This window comes from Blennius ocellaris (assembly GCF_963422515.1).
Source record: "Blennius ocellaris genome assembly, chromosome: 10".
NCBI lineage: Eukaryota > Metazoa > Chordata > Actinopteri > Blenniiformes > Blenniidae > Blennius > Blennius ocellaris.
In genome coordinates, this window is record NC_137659.1 from 17,139,887 (window position 1) to 17,158,219 (window position 18,333).

An 18,333-nucleotide genomic window follows, 5' to 3' on the forward strand; every position below is an offset into this window, starting at 1 on the left:
TTTAATGTTTTCTAGTCTCTCAATGAATATTCTAGATTAACCCACTGTTAAGATCAAATATTCAGCCTGTTTTCTTAATTGTTTTTTTTCCAAAATATAGTTGGCAATGAATATCAGTAGTAATAGTTCAACACATTTGCCTTGGTTTATATTTTAATATACATTTCAACAAGGCTCAGGAAATGAAAGTAGCAAAAGCAAGATGTAAAGCCCGCAAAGTGATGTCTATATTTAACCACAAGCAAATATAACCAACCCACACATAACAGGCTTAGCGTAGCTTGTCATTTACTCACTGTTTACACACGCTGCTACCAGTCCTGTTTTTCCGAGATAAAGACGGTCAACAGAAATAAAACAAATGACAGAATCATTCCCACCTTATGGAGGATTCTGTCATCATCCACCAGCTAAGTTGACTAATTGGCCACCTAAAACTAGTTCGTGTACTAACAATTATCTGAATGTAGAGTCTGGAGTGAAAAAGGACAAAACCAAATACTCACTTTGTTTGGTCCTGAGACCCTCTCTTTACCTGACATACCTGCCATCTCCCCACCACCTGTTCGAAGTGCATGTCCTCCACCCTGCCCACCTCCTCCACCAATGCCTGGTAACTTCATGTTGAGAGAGAAAGACGAGTCTAGTGGCTACATTTTGATTTCTATCTATTAAGCATCACTATTATGACGGTTATTGAATAATTTGTTGCCAGACAGCCGACAAATACCTCTCTCCTGTTTCTCTCTGCCTGTCCCCCCTCGATAGGTTCGACCCCGAATTCCTTGTGTGGAATCAAAATCAAGCCGAGCAAAGAATGACAAAGTAATCCAACTATTTATTTATACATATGTACATTCTGTCTATCTATCTTACCTTTGTCTCATTCACTGAATCTTTCCATCTTCTCTATATGGCTCCAATATCACACACAATTGTTAATGTTAACAGCAGCATGACGACATTTCACATTTGTATCGTCACCCATTTAGTGCTGTCTCAAGCAGGAATCACTTTTATTTGAGTATTTTGTCAAATCTGGAAACTCGATCAGAGCTCAATTATTCCAAAGCACAACACAACACTGTTTGTTATCTGCAAACAACTCAGCCGTGAACCTGAGAATCACAAGTTATGGATTGCTTTGTTTGTGATTTGTAGAACTGTGGCTGTTATTTTTCTTTATTAGCCGCCATTTTGTCTCGAGTGTTGGTATTCCTCATTCTCTCCTTTGGCTGTCCATCTTTCCATTCGTCCATGTTCCCTCTGTACCTGTGGGTTTATTCGTTCCTTCATTTGTCTCCATTGTCTGTCTGTGAAGGTGTTTTCTGAAGGTGCTTTGTGCTCTCTGTATCCATGTGGCTTGACCGGTGAGAATCTAAGCATTTGTTTTGGATTTGAAGTTGCTTGCTTTCCTTTCTCCAACACAGGTGAATAATAAACAAAATCCTCTTAGTTTTGCTTTAGTGTCCAGAGGAAAACTAAAGTAAACATCTGAAATGATCCCTGCTCTCTTGCTTATCAATGAGTTTGTGTCACCAGCCATCTTTTGTCAGTGTCACATATTGAAATGGCTTTAGTGGATGCATTTAAAAGATTGCCATTCCATGATGTGACAGTACTTGCACAACACATAAAGTTAGTCACCTTGTGACATTGAATTGATGCTTCTAGTTTTTTCAACACCAGTATAAATTGTGAGTACTTTTGCTCAGGGGTAGTGGTAGAAACAAAACTGTGGCCGATAAAAGAGCCTGAGTATGTCACTAACAGAAATGTCAGCTGATACTGAACAGAACAATAAATCTTCAGCATAAGAAGCAATACAAGCAGCAGCAAACATTATGTCAGACATGGATGTTTGGGAAAATCGCGGATAGAGATAAGTAAAGATGGCCATATTTGCCCGGTTTGTCAACAGTGAATATTATTTCATCAAGGTACTTATGGCACACATTGAATGCTGTCTGCATTAGCAGAGCACAACAAATAGATGAGGAGATGTGAGGTCATTGCCGCCATCTGCAGCTGGCTCACTAATGACACCTTTATCTTGTAAAAGCCTCAAACAAACATCATTTAGCTGATTTGAAAAGCGACACACTGGCACAATCTGGTAAATCAAGGCACGTTACTGAGGAGATGGCCTCTCGTGCACTCCAGTGCTTTTCCTCCCTTCAGGCAGTGGGTAATTTATGGAAACATTCCCACTAACACAAAGACAGATTTGTGTTAGACAGGGCCTGACCCGATCATAAAAGTGCCTCGTTTTATTTCATGCTCTTAAGCGCACCGAGGATCGGTGATCCATATTCAGTCGCAGGGTTAAGATGCACTCTGTGTGTGTGTTTCTGTGTTTATTTCTCAGCTTTGCCTGACATATCCTGACCTTTCATTCATCTCTTCCACCCTCAGTAAACCACTCAGTCAGCCATGTCATCACACAATCGTGTACAATGAAACAAACAAACACTCATGCACACACACGCACGCACAACACGCACACGCACACGCATACACTTCGCTTTCAATTTTCTCTTAGACTTTCTCCTCATCCTCTTCCCGTTTCCTTCCTCTCAATTCATTCCTTTCATAACAGAAGCTTCTTTTCCTCTCTAAAGTCAAGGTGACTCACTTTCACTTCATTCATAATGTTAATTCAAAGAAGCTGACTTCTAATGTTTTAATTGGATTTGTCTTTCAGCATTGGATTTTGATTTATGTTAATGTGATGCTAAAACAAGTTGATGTGATGCAGAAATACATTGCTGAAACATTTGTGACCTCAGTAACACAGACTCAGTCTTCACTCCCTCTCCTCGTCATAGAAAAAAAAGTATTTGTGTCTTAGTGGTTCGGAGTCAAATCTGCATTGGAGAATAAAGTGTGAATTTCTCTGTAGGCTTTGAAACATTAGTGTTTTGTTTGAAATATGTTTAATGATCAAACATGACTGTTTTGAAAATTGTATTTTGTCTTTTAAAAATATATAATAGATAAATAGGTCCGCATACTTGGAAAGAAATACTTTTTATGCAGCTCTTGTGCATTGATTGCCAAATTAAACATCACATCTATATATTGAGCATATGCAATTTCTATGCAACATTCTCTCTAAATCATGGTTGTAAAAAAAATATTTTACTATAATTTTACTTTATTGGCAAGTTATTGCTTTATTGGCTTATTCAGAATGATTATGATATTATCTGCACCTAATATATTATTGGCCATTATTACATTATTTGTCTTTGCGGACTTTGACACATATTCAGGAATAATATAATTTTGGAAGTGAGACACAAAATCGACTGAGTAGTCATGGAAAACAACAACAACAACAACAACAACAACAACATTTGATAGGTTATATTGTGGTTATCCAAAGAGTCATTGGTGCTTTTCTGTTTGTTTCTGATTTTATTTGTGTCCACCTGTGTTTGACTTCAAGTTAATGTTTGTGAATGTAAAGATTGGAGAAGGGATCTGAGAGACCAGTTTGGGTGGTTTCCAACTGTTCTTGAGCCAGGGCTGGCGTTTCACACTGTGGTGCAGTGTGGCCCATGTTGGCACAAAGTGCTAAGTGACTAAAACAACATAAATCTTGGCATAATATAATTTTCAGCATTTGTTTCTACCCTGTAATTATCAATCCTCCAAGATGTACACAGGTGTCAGTCATTGCCCTTAATTACATGACTACACATTTACCATTTGAATTTCGTATGTCATAGTTTTTTGTGTACACGGACCAGCAAGTCCTTCAAAGTTTTGGACAAATGTGAAATGAAGGGGATATTTGTGTTGGTAAACTTAATCTGTATGTTTATATCACCACATCAGAGCACTCTCTGAATATCAAAGCCAGCTAAACATGTGAAAAGGGGATCTGTGTCAATGTCGTAAACTCAGCTGACAATTATTAGCAGATTGACCATGTGCAAAGACACTTTACATGGACTGTTGCATTACCAAGTAATGTCCACCAATAATAAGTTATTGTGCCCTTGTTTTCCTGGTTCAACACAAAGAAGAAGTTATTCACTGTTCTATTCCAGTTTGCTATAAATACATTGAGATCGTTCATTGTTAATCAGCCACCTGAAGTCGTTTGATGCCCTGCTGAAACGTAAACGCAGCGAATCAGCACCCTTGTCAGTCAGTTTAAAATATTCCTTTGTTATTTCGTTCTTTCTTCTTTTTCCATCAGTTTACTCTGCAGGTTTCCTCTACCTGTCGGTCTCTTCCTATCTCTATATTTCTGTCTCTCTTTTGGGGGGGATGAGTCATCAGATGTATCTCCTCTTTCCCCCCACTGACATTCCTCTGCAGGAACACACACACACACACACATACACACACACGCACACACACGCACGCGCACAAATATACCCGACACAAATTGCATAGTTTGCTCTCTGGTTTCAAATCGCTCCATTCCTTAAAAACCCTGACTCATAGGAAATCCTTTTAGCCCGATATAGCAGTGAGCATCATCTGCCTGCAGCCCTCACATCACAGTGCCTCACCCTGCTTTCTGAATACATAATTCATAGATAGTTTATTTATTTACAGGCTTTAATTGTCGGTTCGCCTGAAGCCTGGCATCCCGTATTGTGGTGTAAATATGTCGACTGTGTGTGACACGATCGCGCGCATACACACGCGCATACTCTCTTTCCAACACAATGGTGGAGCGAGATAGCCCACCTGGTTGGTTAGAAACAAAGAGTAGATTGACAGTCTGTCAGTACTTTCTCCAGTGAGTTGTCAACCAAAACATTTGGCTCTCCTCTGAGAGTTCAGGTGACACACACGAGTGAAGAATCCGTAGCACACGTGGTATATATATATATATATATATATATATATATATATGCGCACATTTAGCGATAAGAAATGTATCACTACACTGCACACTCTCCCACACAAAATTATGCAGGTCGTTTTAAATGTTCCTTTTCTGCTTTGGAATGTGGAGGAAAAAAACAAACTAAAAAAACCCAGTTTATTTATAAATGCTCAAGTATTTTGTGAGAAAAATATGTTAAAAGGAACAAAAAAAACAGGTTATATTGACGTCAATGATTTCCTTCAGGTGCTTTACACTAAAAATACCTCGAATTGGGGGGATAATTACTCCTGCTCTACAAACTTAATTTCAGGAAACCATTCAAGAAACAAGAAATCTTCATAATAAAACAATTTAAAAAAAGGTTTTAGTAGTTTTTGTTATACTTTGTTATTTTGCATTGCTCTGTACATTCAAGCTCTAAAGTAATTGGAAAAGTCCTCATTCAAACTTCCACAATTGTAGCATAAGATATACCCGGGCTGCCAATCCTTACACGTTGATCATAAGACTCACACATTAAACTTTAAATTCACACTCTCATGCAAGTTACAGTTCAGACCAATGTGGATTTTACTGTGGTTCACAATTATAGATCATTTGACTACTGTTCAAAATCTTAAAACTGATGGCTGATCCACCATAAACTTTTATTTCATTTTATTATTCATGGCCATACTTTATTTTTGGCACGCAGCTCAATGTGGTCCTGATGGTAATAAATACACTGGAAGTCCTGACTATAATATATATAAAGTAGGTGCCAAAATATCCTCATTACAAGCCAAAATAATACGTGTAATTTCAACATTAAATGACACTCATTCCTTCCTCCCATCTTCTATTTTAATGACCATTTAAATAACTAAGATGCTCTTGCTCAATATAATACTTGTTTTTTTTGTCTTCTTTGTTTATGCCGGGTCATATCTTTTGAGTTGTAAACTTGTTTAGCAGAAGGTTAACTAACACAAAAGCTCTCTTTAATTATATTTTAAAGTTAACAATAGTTACAGCAAATAATCAGTGATTTTAGTCGACATTAATGGGTGGCACTGGGGGTTTGATATTCTCGGAGAACTCCTAAACCAGATATTTAATTATCCTGTTTTAATTATCTTTTAATTATAGGAGTGTTGTTTTTGTTTTTCCTCATGACACCTTTTTCACAGATGTATACGTTGTGCATTTACACATACGTCTTCATGGGAGCATTAATAAACATTCACAATATCCTACTTTAAATTTACCAAATGGCCTTGACCTCCTGTTTTCTGTCTTCTTCTTTTTTTTTTTTTTAGCACCGGCAGGTTGTTTCTGTCCTGGAGATCAAGCAGCAGCATGTTTCCAATATGTTGCAAATTCTTTCAGACATTAAAACAGAGCAAACATTCCCTGTGTGAACACTTTTGCCCGAAGTTCACAGATGGCACTGTAGTATTTGCTCATCCTGCTGAGAGTGTTGTCACACAGTGTTTGGGACTGGGAGCACCATATTCCCCCGTGCTTTCAGGAGACACACACACACACACACACACACACACACACACACACACACACACACACACACACACACACACACACACACACACACACACACACACACACACACACAGATTGAGTGAAAAGTTGTACAGCTCCAGGCTAAAGTTATCGAATGAATGAACCATTATAGTGCAGCTTTCTGGGGCAGAACGCACACGGGAGGGAGGGAGAGATATTCAAGTTTCACTTTTAGCGGTGAGTAGGTGTGTGTGTGTGTGTGTGTGTGTGTGTGTGTGTGTGTGTGTGTGTGTGTGTGTGTGTGTGTGTGTGTGTGTGTGTGTGTGTGTGTGTGTGTGTGTGTGTGTGTGTGTGTGTGTGTGTGTGTGTGTGTGTTTTTGTTTCAGATACTATAACATGTTAGCAGCCTGTTTGGTTTGTCACGTGTTTAATATGTGTGGTCTGCACACACGTGTGGTACAAACGCACATCTGTTTTCCTGCGTGTGTGTGTACGCCTGCAGAGTTTTACAGCCTTCATCCTTGGGTTGAGTTTGATCTGCTGTGATGTGCCACTTTCTCTCTGGGGCCGCAAACTATTCTCGGATCTGGTTCTTTCTTTCTTTCTGTCTGTGTTTGTTTCTCACCTTTTCAGAGCTCCTGTCATCTCAAAATGTGTTTATAATAGTGCGGGTTTTTTTTTTTTTAAGCTTTTAGTTTGTGAAAATGTGTGGGTGCGTTGCATATTCTCGGCTTTTAGGCTGACAATCATTAAAGTGACCTTAGTCATTCAGGTGTTGCGTGGCATTATAAGTGGTAGAAGAGGCATGTGAGCTCCCCTGGCTTGTAGGATGGAAAATAAAAGGAAATAGACAGCACTAATAGTTATACTTGATTTCTGTCTTTGAGTGGCAAAACTGTTCAAACAATATAGCTGCTTTGTGAGAGATGGGCTTGAGGTTGTGTCTGAAATGATAAAAACGTATGTTAGTGGATGATCCAAATTATTGGTGCGACACTGACAGGAATGCTCGGCTTTTACGAAGACAGCTCCTGGAGTTAATAATGCACCCAGCAGCTGGCACGTATGAAATTGCTCCTATATGAATAGAAGCTCTTTATGACTGTTGATTTTACCTAAATGTCATAATCACTTTAAGATCACAAATAATCCAGTAGTATTTGCCTTCCTATCACTTTAGAAACTGTTAATTCCTATTTAGTCATCTTCGAGCCTATAATTAAAGATAATCAAGACATGCCGTAGCTCACAGTTTATTTACTGCTCTTGTCTAAACAATACACTATAAACCTGCAAAGGAAACCAGAAAGACTCAAATGATTATGACGCGCGAGTCACTGTGTACGAGGAGAATGATTAGATTCTGCTCGATCTTGTTCAAGCTGCTCTGAACAATTCTGTTAATCAAGAATAAGATTTCACTTTCTATAGTATCACATCTAATGAAATATAGCTCTGAGATACACAAGTGGTGGGTATTTCACAGAAATATCTTGCAGTGCCGTTGCCCTAATCTTCAAATCCAGTTGGATATCGGTACATTATCTTTGAATCAGTCATTAACAGAAAATATATAGTGAATAGAAATGTTCTGGAAATCTGCTGTGGAAAAACCTCAGTACTTTAAGACATGTTGATGCATTAATGATGCATAAGCTCTAAAGAAAGAAGCCGATTTAACTGATTTTCATTATGAAGGACAGAGCTGATCTACTAAGCTTTTTAGATTCTAGAGGTTAGAGAAGTGGTCTTGTTACTGGTTGCTGATGGGTCACCACTGCGGGTCCATAAACACCCCCAACTTATTGGTCGTAGCATCTTAGTTAGACATATTGTGTCTGACTTTTGCGGAAACACACTCCTGAATGCTGAACATGTCCAGTGTTCGAGCAGAAAACAACATCTGTGGTCATTTTTATCTCCCGAGCAAGAGAATGAACCCTGGAGGGAGCTCAAGTTCATCATAATAATACAGGGAAATAATGTGCAGAATTGGATGTTTCTTGATTTTTGCTTTGAAATTCAGATGGCAGACTCAGAGTTTGGCATAAACCGCATGAAATCTCGGATCAAACACGCCTTGTATAAACAATCCATGCTGTTATTGTGGTATGATTATGAATAGAATATTTTCTCGCTGTTTGCATGAAATGCTTATTGCTCAATTTCCCTACTTAAGGAATACTGCTGATAAGGTGCATCCCTTTGTTTATTTTCAATTGTCCACTTTAAGCAAGAGAACCCACCAAATCTCAAAGCTCGTATCATCTCAAAGTATTTTCTTGAATACACAATTAAAAGTATGTTTTGAAGTAAAGAAAATGGTCATCCAAGGTGTACTTAAAAAACACCAACTGATCGTTGACCTTGTTTATTCCTATTTGATCAGTTTCACCCCCATAATCAACCGAAAGATGGCTGAAGGAAGCTGACACTGTCAGATAAGTGAGGCTATCACATTTAGTAGGAAAGCTTTAAGCACACAGACACAATCATTGGTGCCCCACTTACTAATTAGTGTTAAAAAAAAAGGAAGACAAACACACGTACACACTCACACACACACACACACACACACACACACACACACACACACACACACACACACACACACACACACACACACACACACTCATGACAGTCCACTCAGCCGTAACGTTGAATGCCTTATCGGCCAATTAACCCAGAAGGTGACCTACACAAGGTTACGTCAACCCTAATCCTGCTTAGTGGGGCACATGCTACAGTATGTGCGTAGCGCTATGTGGGAGTGCGTGTGTGTTTGTGTACCAATGTGCCTGGAGGTAGGTGGGAAAGGAAACAGAGAGCCAATGAGACAAGAGAGTTGGGGTAAAAAAGAAAAGAAATTTGTTCAAGAGAGGGGGGAAAAAATAACCTTTGAAATAATTCTCTCTCCAATTTCCCCATTTTTCAAACACAGGGTTTATCCCATTGGCCCATTATGAAACTTAGAGACAAAAGCTTTCTAATCCTGGCTCTTCTGCACTTCTGCCTTTGATGGCTGGCTGAGCATGCAAGTCAATAAGTGTGTGTGTGTGTGTGTGTGTGTGTGTGTGTGTGTGTGTGTGTGTGTGTGTGTGTGTGTGTGTGTGTGTGTGTGTGTGTGTGTGTGTGTGTGTGTGTGTGTGTGTGTGTGTGTGTGTGTGTGTGTGTGTGTGTGTGTGTGCACTTGGTTACTGTATTAACACACAAATTGCATATGTGTGTGTGTATGTGCACGCCTTGCGTTAATTAATGCTGCAGTAAGCTGCATGCTGTCCTATGGCACTCAAAGATTGTGTGTGTGCGTGTGTGTGTGTGTTATATTACACTGAACTGAAATTATCTCCACGGGGACATTGGGCTGTTGCTGCATCAAGAATAAGATACATCAAAGAAAAACAGCTCCCACACAACAGCGCAGCGCTAACGGGGCATCTGTATGCAGCATGAACTCCTCACAACTGTCAAATTCATTCAAATGAAACTTTAAGAAAGGGCAGCTCTGAAGTCACAAACCAGATCTTTATTAAAAGTCGCAGTGTTCAGAGAAATAACATTTCACTTTGATTGGTATTCACGTTGTACAAACTTAGAAAAAAACAGTGTTTATTCACACCATCGGGAAAGACATTTTTCTCCAAACAAAGACCTCTCGCTATTCTCAGATGATCTCCAGAAACCACCACTGTCAAAGAAATGCGATACATTCGTTGACGTCGGCCACAGATGATCTACACGGATAAATCCCACCTTGTGCTCCACCCTCAAACCCAGTCTCTGATCTCTCCTCTCTCATCTCCTCTTTCTCACGCTAATCTGTGTGTCTACTTTTCTACTGTTTCATTTCTCTTACCCTTAATGTGTAGTGCAAGTAAGCTGTGTGTGCGTGCACCTATATGCCTCAGGCGTGCCCTCAGGCAAAAGCACTGGCAGACCTCTGGTTACACGTCCAAACCAGAGCAGCTGGGGCAGTTAGTGGGAAGTGGTTATCATCGCAACATGAGGAAGCTCTCACAGTGGCTAAAATACTACTTACTATTCTCCTCCCAAAAATAGCTGCCAGTGTGGACTGCAGTAGTGCCACTTAACTCTCATTTGAGAGTTTCGGGTCACGTTGTTTTGTGTAAGAAAACTCTGACTGTGTCACTGAGCCACTGTGGGGAACATTGTGTCCCACGAATGTCCATGTAAAATTATGTCGTATTATAGTGGTTACTTTAAGAGGAAATTCACTATCTTTTTGCACAGATTCACTACAATCCTATTTAGTTATTTGTAGTAACTCATCATTATGTCAGGTTTTTTGGTTTTTTTTTTAGTTGCCATTAGACAAAGTAATTAAAGTTTATTTAATAAAACATATTGATTGATGAAACTACTATGGAAACCAGTGAATGCATTACGTTTCTTCCTTTTTTGCCAGCTGATTGACAGTGACGCATTCAAAGACAAATGGCTGCAGCTCTCAATCACATGGTGCTCACTGTTAGTGACTGCCTGGATGCCAAATGCTGATGATAATACTTGACACATGAAATGTTTCTATGGTGACACTACAAATGTTTGGATCGTAAACAAAACAATAAAAGTCACATCGCCCATCTGTGCATTAGTTTTTAAACCTATGAATGACAACCTTGTTGTGGTTGCATTTTGTGAATAGTCAAAATTTGTCTACTCTTTGGATGCATTTAACCCCGAAACACTACACCGCTCCTTAAACTGTATAAATATAGAAATATAGAAATATTACATTAGTAATGATTACATGCCATAATTATGATCTGCCATTGATTTATTCTTATATTCTTGTATCCAGATGAACAGTTATTGCAGTACATTTGAATGTAACATGAAAAGTGATTGTCGTCAATGTGGCTTTCATTTCCCATTTCTTTTGCGTGTGTGTGTGTGTGTGTGTGTGTGTGTGTGTGTGTGTGTGTGTGTGTGTGTGTGTGTGTGTGTGTGTGTGTGTGTGTGTGTGTGTGTGTGTGTGTGTGTGTGTGTGTGTGTGTGTGTGTTTCTTTCCCCTGGTGAGCATTTTAAATCAGGGTCACAGGGGGGGGGGGGGGGGATCTGCCTAGTAACATATTTAGCACTCATACACATCACTGTAATTTCTCTCACCAAAATATGCTATATTTTCTATGTGTGTGTGTGTGTGTTTGTGTGCGCGCGCCTGTAGGGAGTTTGGCTGGAGGGATCCAGAGCTGCCAGAGGTGATCCAGATGTTGCAGCATCAGTTCCCATCGGTGCAGTCCAACGCTGCCGCCTACCTCCAGCACCTGTGCTTTGGAGACAACAAGATCAAGTCTGAGGTACGGATCTCGGAGGAGAGAGACCTCCCCTGAGTAGAACTTTCAGATGCGGAGAAATGAAAACTACTGCTTGAAGGGGCCCCTTCGTCAGTGTGATACATCAGTCTCTCATTCAAATATACATGCTGGGGATGTTAACAAAGTTCATTGAGCATTATTTTCTGAGTCATTGCCACAAGTTAATACTATAAATTCCCTTCAATAGGGAAGCTTTTCTGTGTTTAACAGTGTATTTGTCACCGGGTCAGCCAATTTCATAAAACTACATTTTATATGTATATAAAAAGGAAAGTGTCAGGATGATTTATTTCATGATGTGTGCTGTAAATATCATGAACACGCTAAGAGGAACTCAACTGACACAGTTGTTTACCTGATAGAACCACTGAGGTGATCAGACCAGGAGAAACATATCGTAGATGATACAGCACACCAGGTGTCTGCATTAGGCTCCATTATTCTCGATGCAATAATTGGGTTTCGTAAGTAAGGCTTCTTTGTAACACTAAAGGTCTGCCGTCTCTTGTTTACCACCTGAGCAGATCTAAATGGACTTGTGTTATTTTGTCCCAGCTCATAGGCTACAAAAGAGAGAGAAAAAAAGAAGACTTCAAGCAATTAAATGAACCATATAAACAAATTACTTCTATTCTATAAACCTTTTGCTTTTTTTCCATCACTGCTGCTTGTTAATTGATTGAATTAACTGATAGCGCCTCCTGCTGATTCATCACCTTAAAGCCGTTGCTCTCTAACACAGCAGCCGTCTTATTGTAAGCACTCGGGAGAAGCACTCAGTTGAGCTCGTCTTTCTGATAAAATCACTATCACAAACGTTGCTCTTGTGACTTTCTTCTTCTTCTTTTTTTTTCAAATACCTATTTTGCTTCTTTAAACTTGTTAGATAACGGTGAGCTACTCAGCAAAGTGCACACAGCACTATTACAGAAGACAGCAGGCTAAAGATTTACACTATAATTTTGTTTTTGTGACGCATTAATGAATGAGGTCTTACTCTATAAGCACACTTCATCCGTGTTGTGAAAAATGAGCCCGTGAGCAGGTAGGTTGTAAATGTGCTCACTTTCAACCTGTATTATCGTAATCCAGCTATTATCTTTGACACTGACATTTATGCTAAGCACATTAATTACCAAACAGAAACTCTTCACTGCATGATGTGAAGGTGCTACTGAGCACGTGGTTCATCGCCTGATGAGATCCTCTGCATTCAGAGGAAACGCCGTCGCGTACGCCTGACCCTCTGTGAGCGCCACCACGCTCCACACCAGACCACATTAACTCCTCATTACACACACTTAACCCAGCGTTGGATATAGCCTTGTTGCAGAGCTCACTTCCCCCTGTTTTGTTTTGTTGTTGTTGTTGTTTTTTTGCTTTTTTGCGTCGTCATCACTCACTGTCTCGCACAAAACTGCTCCGCCTGTCTCCTCAATGTCAAGTCAGTTCAGCTCAATTCCACTTTATTAATCCCCATGGAGACAGTGGGTTTAAGGGCAAAGTTCTTCAAACAGCAATCCACCAACAGGCATTAAAAGCGGAGCAACACAGGAAGTGGGGGAGACGGAGACGCAGAAGAGAGATGACTGATAAAGTATGGTCGTATTTAGAGCTGCCAAAGCAACAACTCACGGGCCTGATTGTTTTTTTGACCTTGAGAAAGATGCCCAAGTAGTGATATATGTGACTGAAGGAAATGTAATGTATGTTCACTCTCGTTTGAAAGGATCCCATTTATGGGACCCGTTGTTCATATGTTCAACAACTAAACCAAGTACGACACTGGTCAGTGTTGCTCCGATCCAGCTAAAAATCAATGCAGATTATAGCCAGTTGAAACACACAACAGTTTTTATACAGCTTTGCTCCATGCAGGGATGGAATATTACGTTGCTAAAGCTGAATATTTGACAAATTAAATTAGTTTCAGGAAGCTGTTTTGTCCTTGCATTACACCAAGGGAAGGTTGTAGTTTTCACTTGTCCTCTTGAACAACTCTGTCACTTCACCACACCTCCATTGTTTGCCATTTGGTCTGTGCAGCCTCTGTGATGATCCAGGCGTAGTCTGTGCCAAACAACCCATCTGATCCAGGCTCATTTATTCTTGTTTTCGTCTGTCCAAAGACTGCGCTGCCAATATTCATCAGGTTTCTTTTCATGGCAAGATTTCAACGTTGGTGCCATTTTCTTTTTTTTTTTTGAGCCATGGTTTTCTTCTCAAACACCTGTTGTAGAGCGTCGCTGCACACCGGCGACCTCAGATAACCCTGGTGCCAAGTCAGAGGCACTGACCGCTCTGCTTTTTGGTTGCAAAGAAGCATAAAGAGTGAATTTGTAAGTGATGTCAGTTTTTGTTCAGGTTAGCGTTACCTTCACATCCAAAACACTCTTGCAGGCAGGCTTTTGTTTGCTTTTAATGCTCTACCATATTTGTGAAAGCGTATCGTTGTCTGATGTGTTTAATTTTATAATAGCATTATCTTTAACCTTCATATCAATTAACTGTAGATTGATTTAAATTCCTCATATCATAACTTTACACTTAAAATGGTACAGCGGTAGATTTCAGTGAACCTGTACAGAGTACACTTATTATTTCTATACTGTAAAACTTTGTGTGTCACTTAATGGTAAAATTGAAATGATTAGTGTATTGAGAGAATGGTGATTCAGCCTACAAATCTACATATTATGATGTTTTCTAACAATCAAATGAAAGGCCCATCAATCCATCGTTGATGTGCTTCATCAACTTAGTGTTATGAGATCCTGGCACCAATCCCAGCAGGTCATTATTAGAGTGTAAACTTCATGTTTTAACATCCAGTGTGTAAACTTATGAAGAATTACAGCTAGTTTGATTCCTTGTATCAAATGGGGGGGGGAAATACTTAGTTAATACATAGTTCAATTATAACCACAACTCAGTTTCATTGTTTCAACAAGGGAAAAAAATGTTACTTGCACTTACGAGGAGGTGAAGCCCGAGTAATAAGCTGGGTGTAGCTTTGTGATTTAATTAAATGTAATTATAGTTCCATGCCATTGTTTTCACTTGGTACTCATTGCAAGGCCTGTGCCGTAAAGAGCCAACATCAGGTTCAGCTTGTACTTGTTAATTTCCTAAATCGCCACTGTCCGGTTTAAGATTTTGGGCTCTGGCTCAGCAGCAACATGAGGTTTCATGCTGCTGTGCCTTCTTGTGGAGCATCAAAGGTGCTGTGTACAAGCTCTGCTGCCTTGTCTCTGAACAATCTCCTTCAATGAAATGACTCCTTTGTTTTTATGGAGAGCAGCCAGTCTGCCCTACATTCTCTCTGTCTAGACAGAGGAGAGCAGGGAGGGCTTCAGACACATGGAGGGGTAATAAGACAGAAAGTGCTGTGGCTAGTGTTTCAATAAGTCTTGCATCACTGCTTCAGCAACCGCTGGATCCTGTTTATTTCATGTTCGCATTCGTGCATAACTATTCTGGAGGTTTTTGACTTTAAGTTAACCAACACTAATGTTACAGCAAAGGAAGCATCACTGACCACTCACGCCCCCCTCCCTTGTCCCCTCTGTCCACAGATACGACGGCAGGGTGGAATCCAGCTTCTGGTGGACCTCCTGGACCACCGGATGACCGACGTGCACCGCAGCGCATGCGGAGCCTTGAGGAACCTGGTGTACGGCAAAGCCAACGATGACAACAAGATCGCCCTTAAGAACTGCGGCGGCATACCTGCTCTGGTTCGACTGCTCCGGAAGACCACCGACGTGGAGATTCGAGAGCTGCTCACAGGTAATAAACTATTTTGACAAACAGGAGAGTTTATGCTCAGCAATTGAGATCATCATAGCTCTGCTGTTAAAAGTTGATTTTTCTTGAGAAAAATGTTTTGTGTCCTTTGTCTTCTCTTATTAAGTTTTGCAAAGTAAATAATCAATAATATCCAAAAGGCATGCAGGGTTGTGTTCACAATTCAAACATGTGAATCTATGTAAATTACATGTAGCGGCTGTACAGTTGGTGTCCTGATGAGACCTGCAGCTGAGAAAATGTGTGAGAGAAGAACAGCAACTCTCCTCTTACCAGACCTCCAAGGTCTTTTTATTTTATTTTAAATGGGTGAATCTGGAAATGTATCAACTCTCTTATTTTTCTGTTTTCAGACATTTGATATCTTTGAAGCTTACAATATTTGACTTTTACTCTCTTGCGAGTCCAGAAATGTCTTTAAGACAGCTTTCATAGAGTCAAGTTACAATATCCAATATCCCTTCAATGTTTTGGAATCTTTCTGTGAAGTAGATGTATCACCATAGTGATGATAGCAAAACTCGAGCTATAATTACAGAATACACCAAGTTATTTGCTTTGAGTTCTTGAGGAAATTGCACAGATTTGCAGAAAATGTAAATAATGGTTTGTATATATTTATCAGCTCGATTGAGTTTTTAAAGTGAATGGTTACTTCCCTATGCTTTTAGATATTACTTGACCTGTAAAATATCAGTTAAATAATGTAAAGCATGTGAGCCAGTGATATTTTACATTAATCAACAACTGACTCATGAAATAAAAATGTTGGCTTCCTTTTACATATATCATTGTGCACAAACATACAGACACAGTAATATATCCTCTTCAATTTCGTATGCACACAAACACACACCTATGTGTCCCTCATGGAGAGAACGAATACATGAGCACAGTGCAGAATAACATAACAACAAAACAACATACGATGGGCACACACTTACACACACACACACACGCGCGCACAGGAGAGAGAAGTGTTTACCACCCGCCTGCTTCCCAGCAATCATCAAGTACAGTTGTCTTGTCAATCTGAGCTTCTGTGCAAAGGGCTCCAGCACACTTGTATCCACAGCGTGTTTGCATTCCCTGTCAGTAAACACAAATACCCTTCACGTCATGAAAAATACATCCAGGGTTGATTAATGCAATGTTCTGAGCCATGCTGAGGTCTGGGTTGTAAACTCTGGTAGATTGAAGGATTACCGGTTGCGCCCCTACCGCTGTTTTTCACAGCATTAACTGTAGAGATCTCGGCGATTTACTTTATGATTGATATTCACGACTAGAGAAAGAGGCCTTTTACATCTGAAGTGAAGGGGGTTAGGGAGTTGGAGAGATGACAGGGCTAAAAAAATAAATAAAAGGAGCACCACTCAATTTTCTATCTGATCTGCACCATGAAAACCCCAGTGGGTTAGGAGCGGGTTAGGAGCCGGTGTGAATTCCAATCCAAGTGCTAAATGAAAAAAAAATAGAAAAAAAGATTTCTCACAATGGTCCTCAGCAATGGTCTGCTGTTGTGATGCAAAAAATGGGTAGCATGATTTCTAGAGTCTTCTAATGATTTCTAAAAACATCTATTGCGGATGCACAAAAACATGGTATCTGCATACACAACATAGGTATAGTATATCTATATTTCTGCTGTGTAATCCAAATTTAAGAAATCTGAGATGAATATTTGGAAGTGGATTCACTTGGTCACTGAGTGATGAACAGCAGCAAATTATCATATTGGACATCCGTTTTTATTTAGATATGGTAATTATTGATGAAGGTCAGGTGTAAATTGAATGTATAGATTTATAAGCTGTATAGATTTTTGAGCTTGGATGATCAACTGAATTGAGAAAATGCTGTGAAAGGGCCTTTATTTTAAATGGATTCAAATATACCTATGGCGAAGAGAGGGGTGTCATTTTAAATTCCATAGACATAGACAATTAGGATCAAACAGCCCCTACTCAAGCCAAAAGGTACAAATTATAGTGACATTTAGTGGCCATAGTAATTATGATGGAAGCAATATAGGAAGCTAAGGTAATGTAATATGTGTCAGGAGGAGAGTTGGAGGAAGTGATTGGACTTTGGAGCCAAGAACAAAGGTTCAAGCTCCCTGTAAAACCAACAGTAATGAAGAGGTTAGACATCAGACTGCAATGGTAAAATACTTTAACACGCACAATGAGCAAATTATCAGAGCCAAAAACATCATCTGTCCATTTTAGCCCAATTTACTTCGTAAGTGAATATGAAGGTGAAGGTGAATATTAGAAATAGATTACAAGGAAACACCATTTTTGCAAAATTGAAAAAAAAAATATCAGCAAGTTCAGTGTTTTTCTGGCTTTCTAAATTGGCTGCATGACACAATCTGAGATCAGAGATAATAGGGCCCAACTCTCCGTCTATCCATGAGATAATTGTGTCAGGGGAGAGTCGATCACTGTCAAGGCAGAGCAGAAGGCCGAGGAGGTCCAGTCCAGGTCATCAGTCCATCACAGACTGAAGGAGCAACAGACAATCAAAACACATACAATCACATCCACATCCATATTAATTAATCAAGCGAGCATGTGCTTGAACTGTGGGATGAACCTCGAGTTTCTGGGCCCCACCGAGAACAAGGATACCACAAGCAACCACATAATCAGCCAGCGAGCTGGGAACATTTTTATGTCTGAGGAAATGGTTTACGCTCATCAAGTAGCAATGATGTGGAAGCAAGGATTGTCTCCTTCAGGGGAGTGTTGGGTTAGTATTAACCTTGAGTGTGGCACATCTTTGTTTGGATCCTGGTTGTGTCTTTGTACTTGTGACCACTCCAAG

The 18,333-nt window shown here is 39.8% G+C and overlaps 1 protein-coding gene across 1 annotated transcript in view; it reads left to right on the forward strand.

The window, feature by feature from the left end:
* The window catches only part of ctnnd2b (catenin (cadherin-associated protein), delta 2b), a gene marked incomplete at its 3' end in the record, with an annotated part of 156,874 nt that overhangs the window by 102,592 nt on the left and 35,949 nt on the right, over positions 1 to 18,333 (forward strand). Inside the window, exons 12-14 of the mRNA XM_080503751.1 lie at positions 769 to 825; positions 11,544 to 11,676; positions 15,270 to 15,483. Coding sequence (XP_080359877.1) covers positions 769 to 825; positions 11,544 to 11,676; positions 15,270 to 15,483 — 404 coding nt within the window. The remainder of the gene's footprint in view (positions 1 to 768; positions 826 to 11,543; positions 11,677 to 15,269; positions 15,484 to 18,333) is intronic.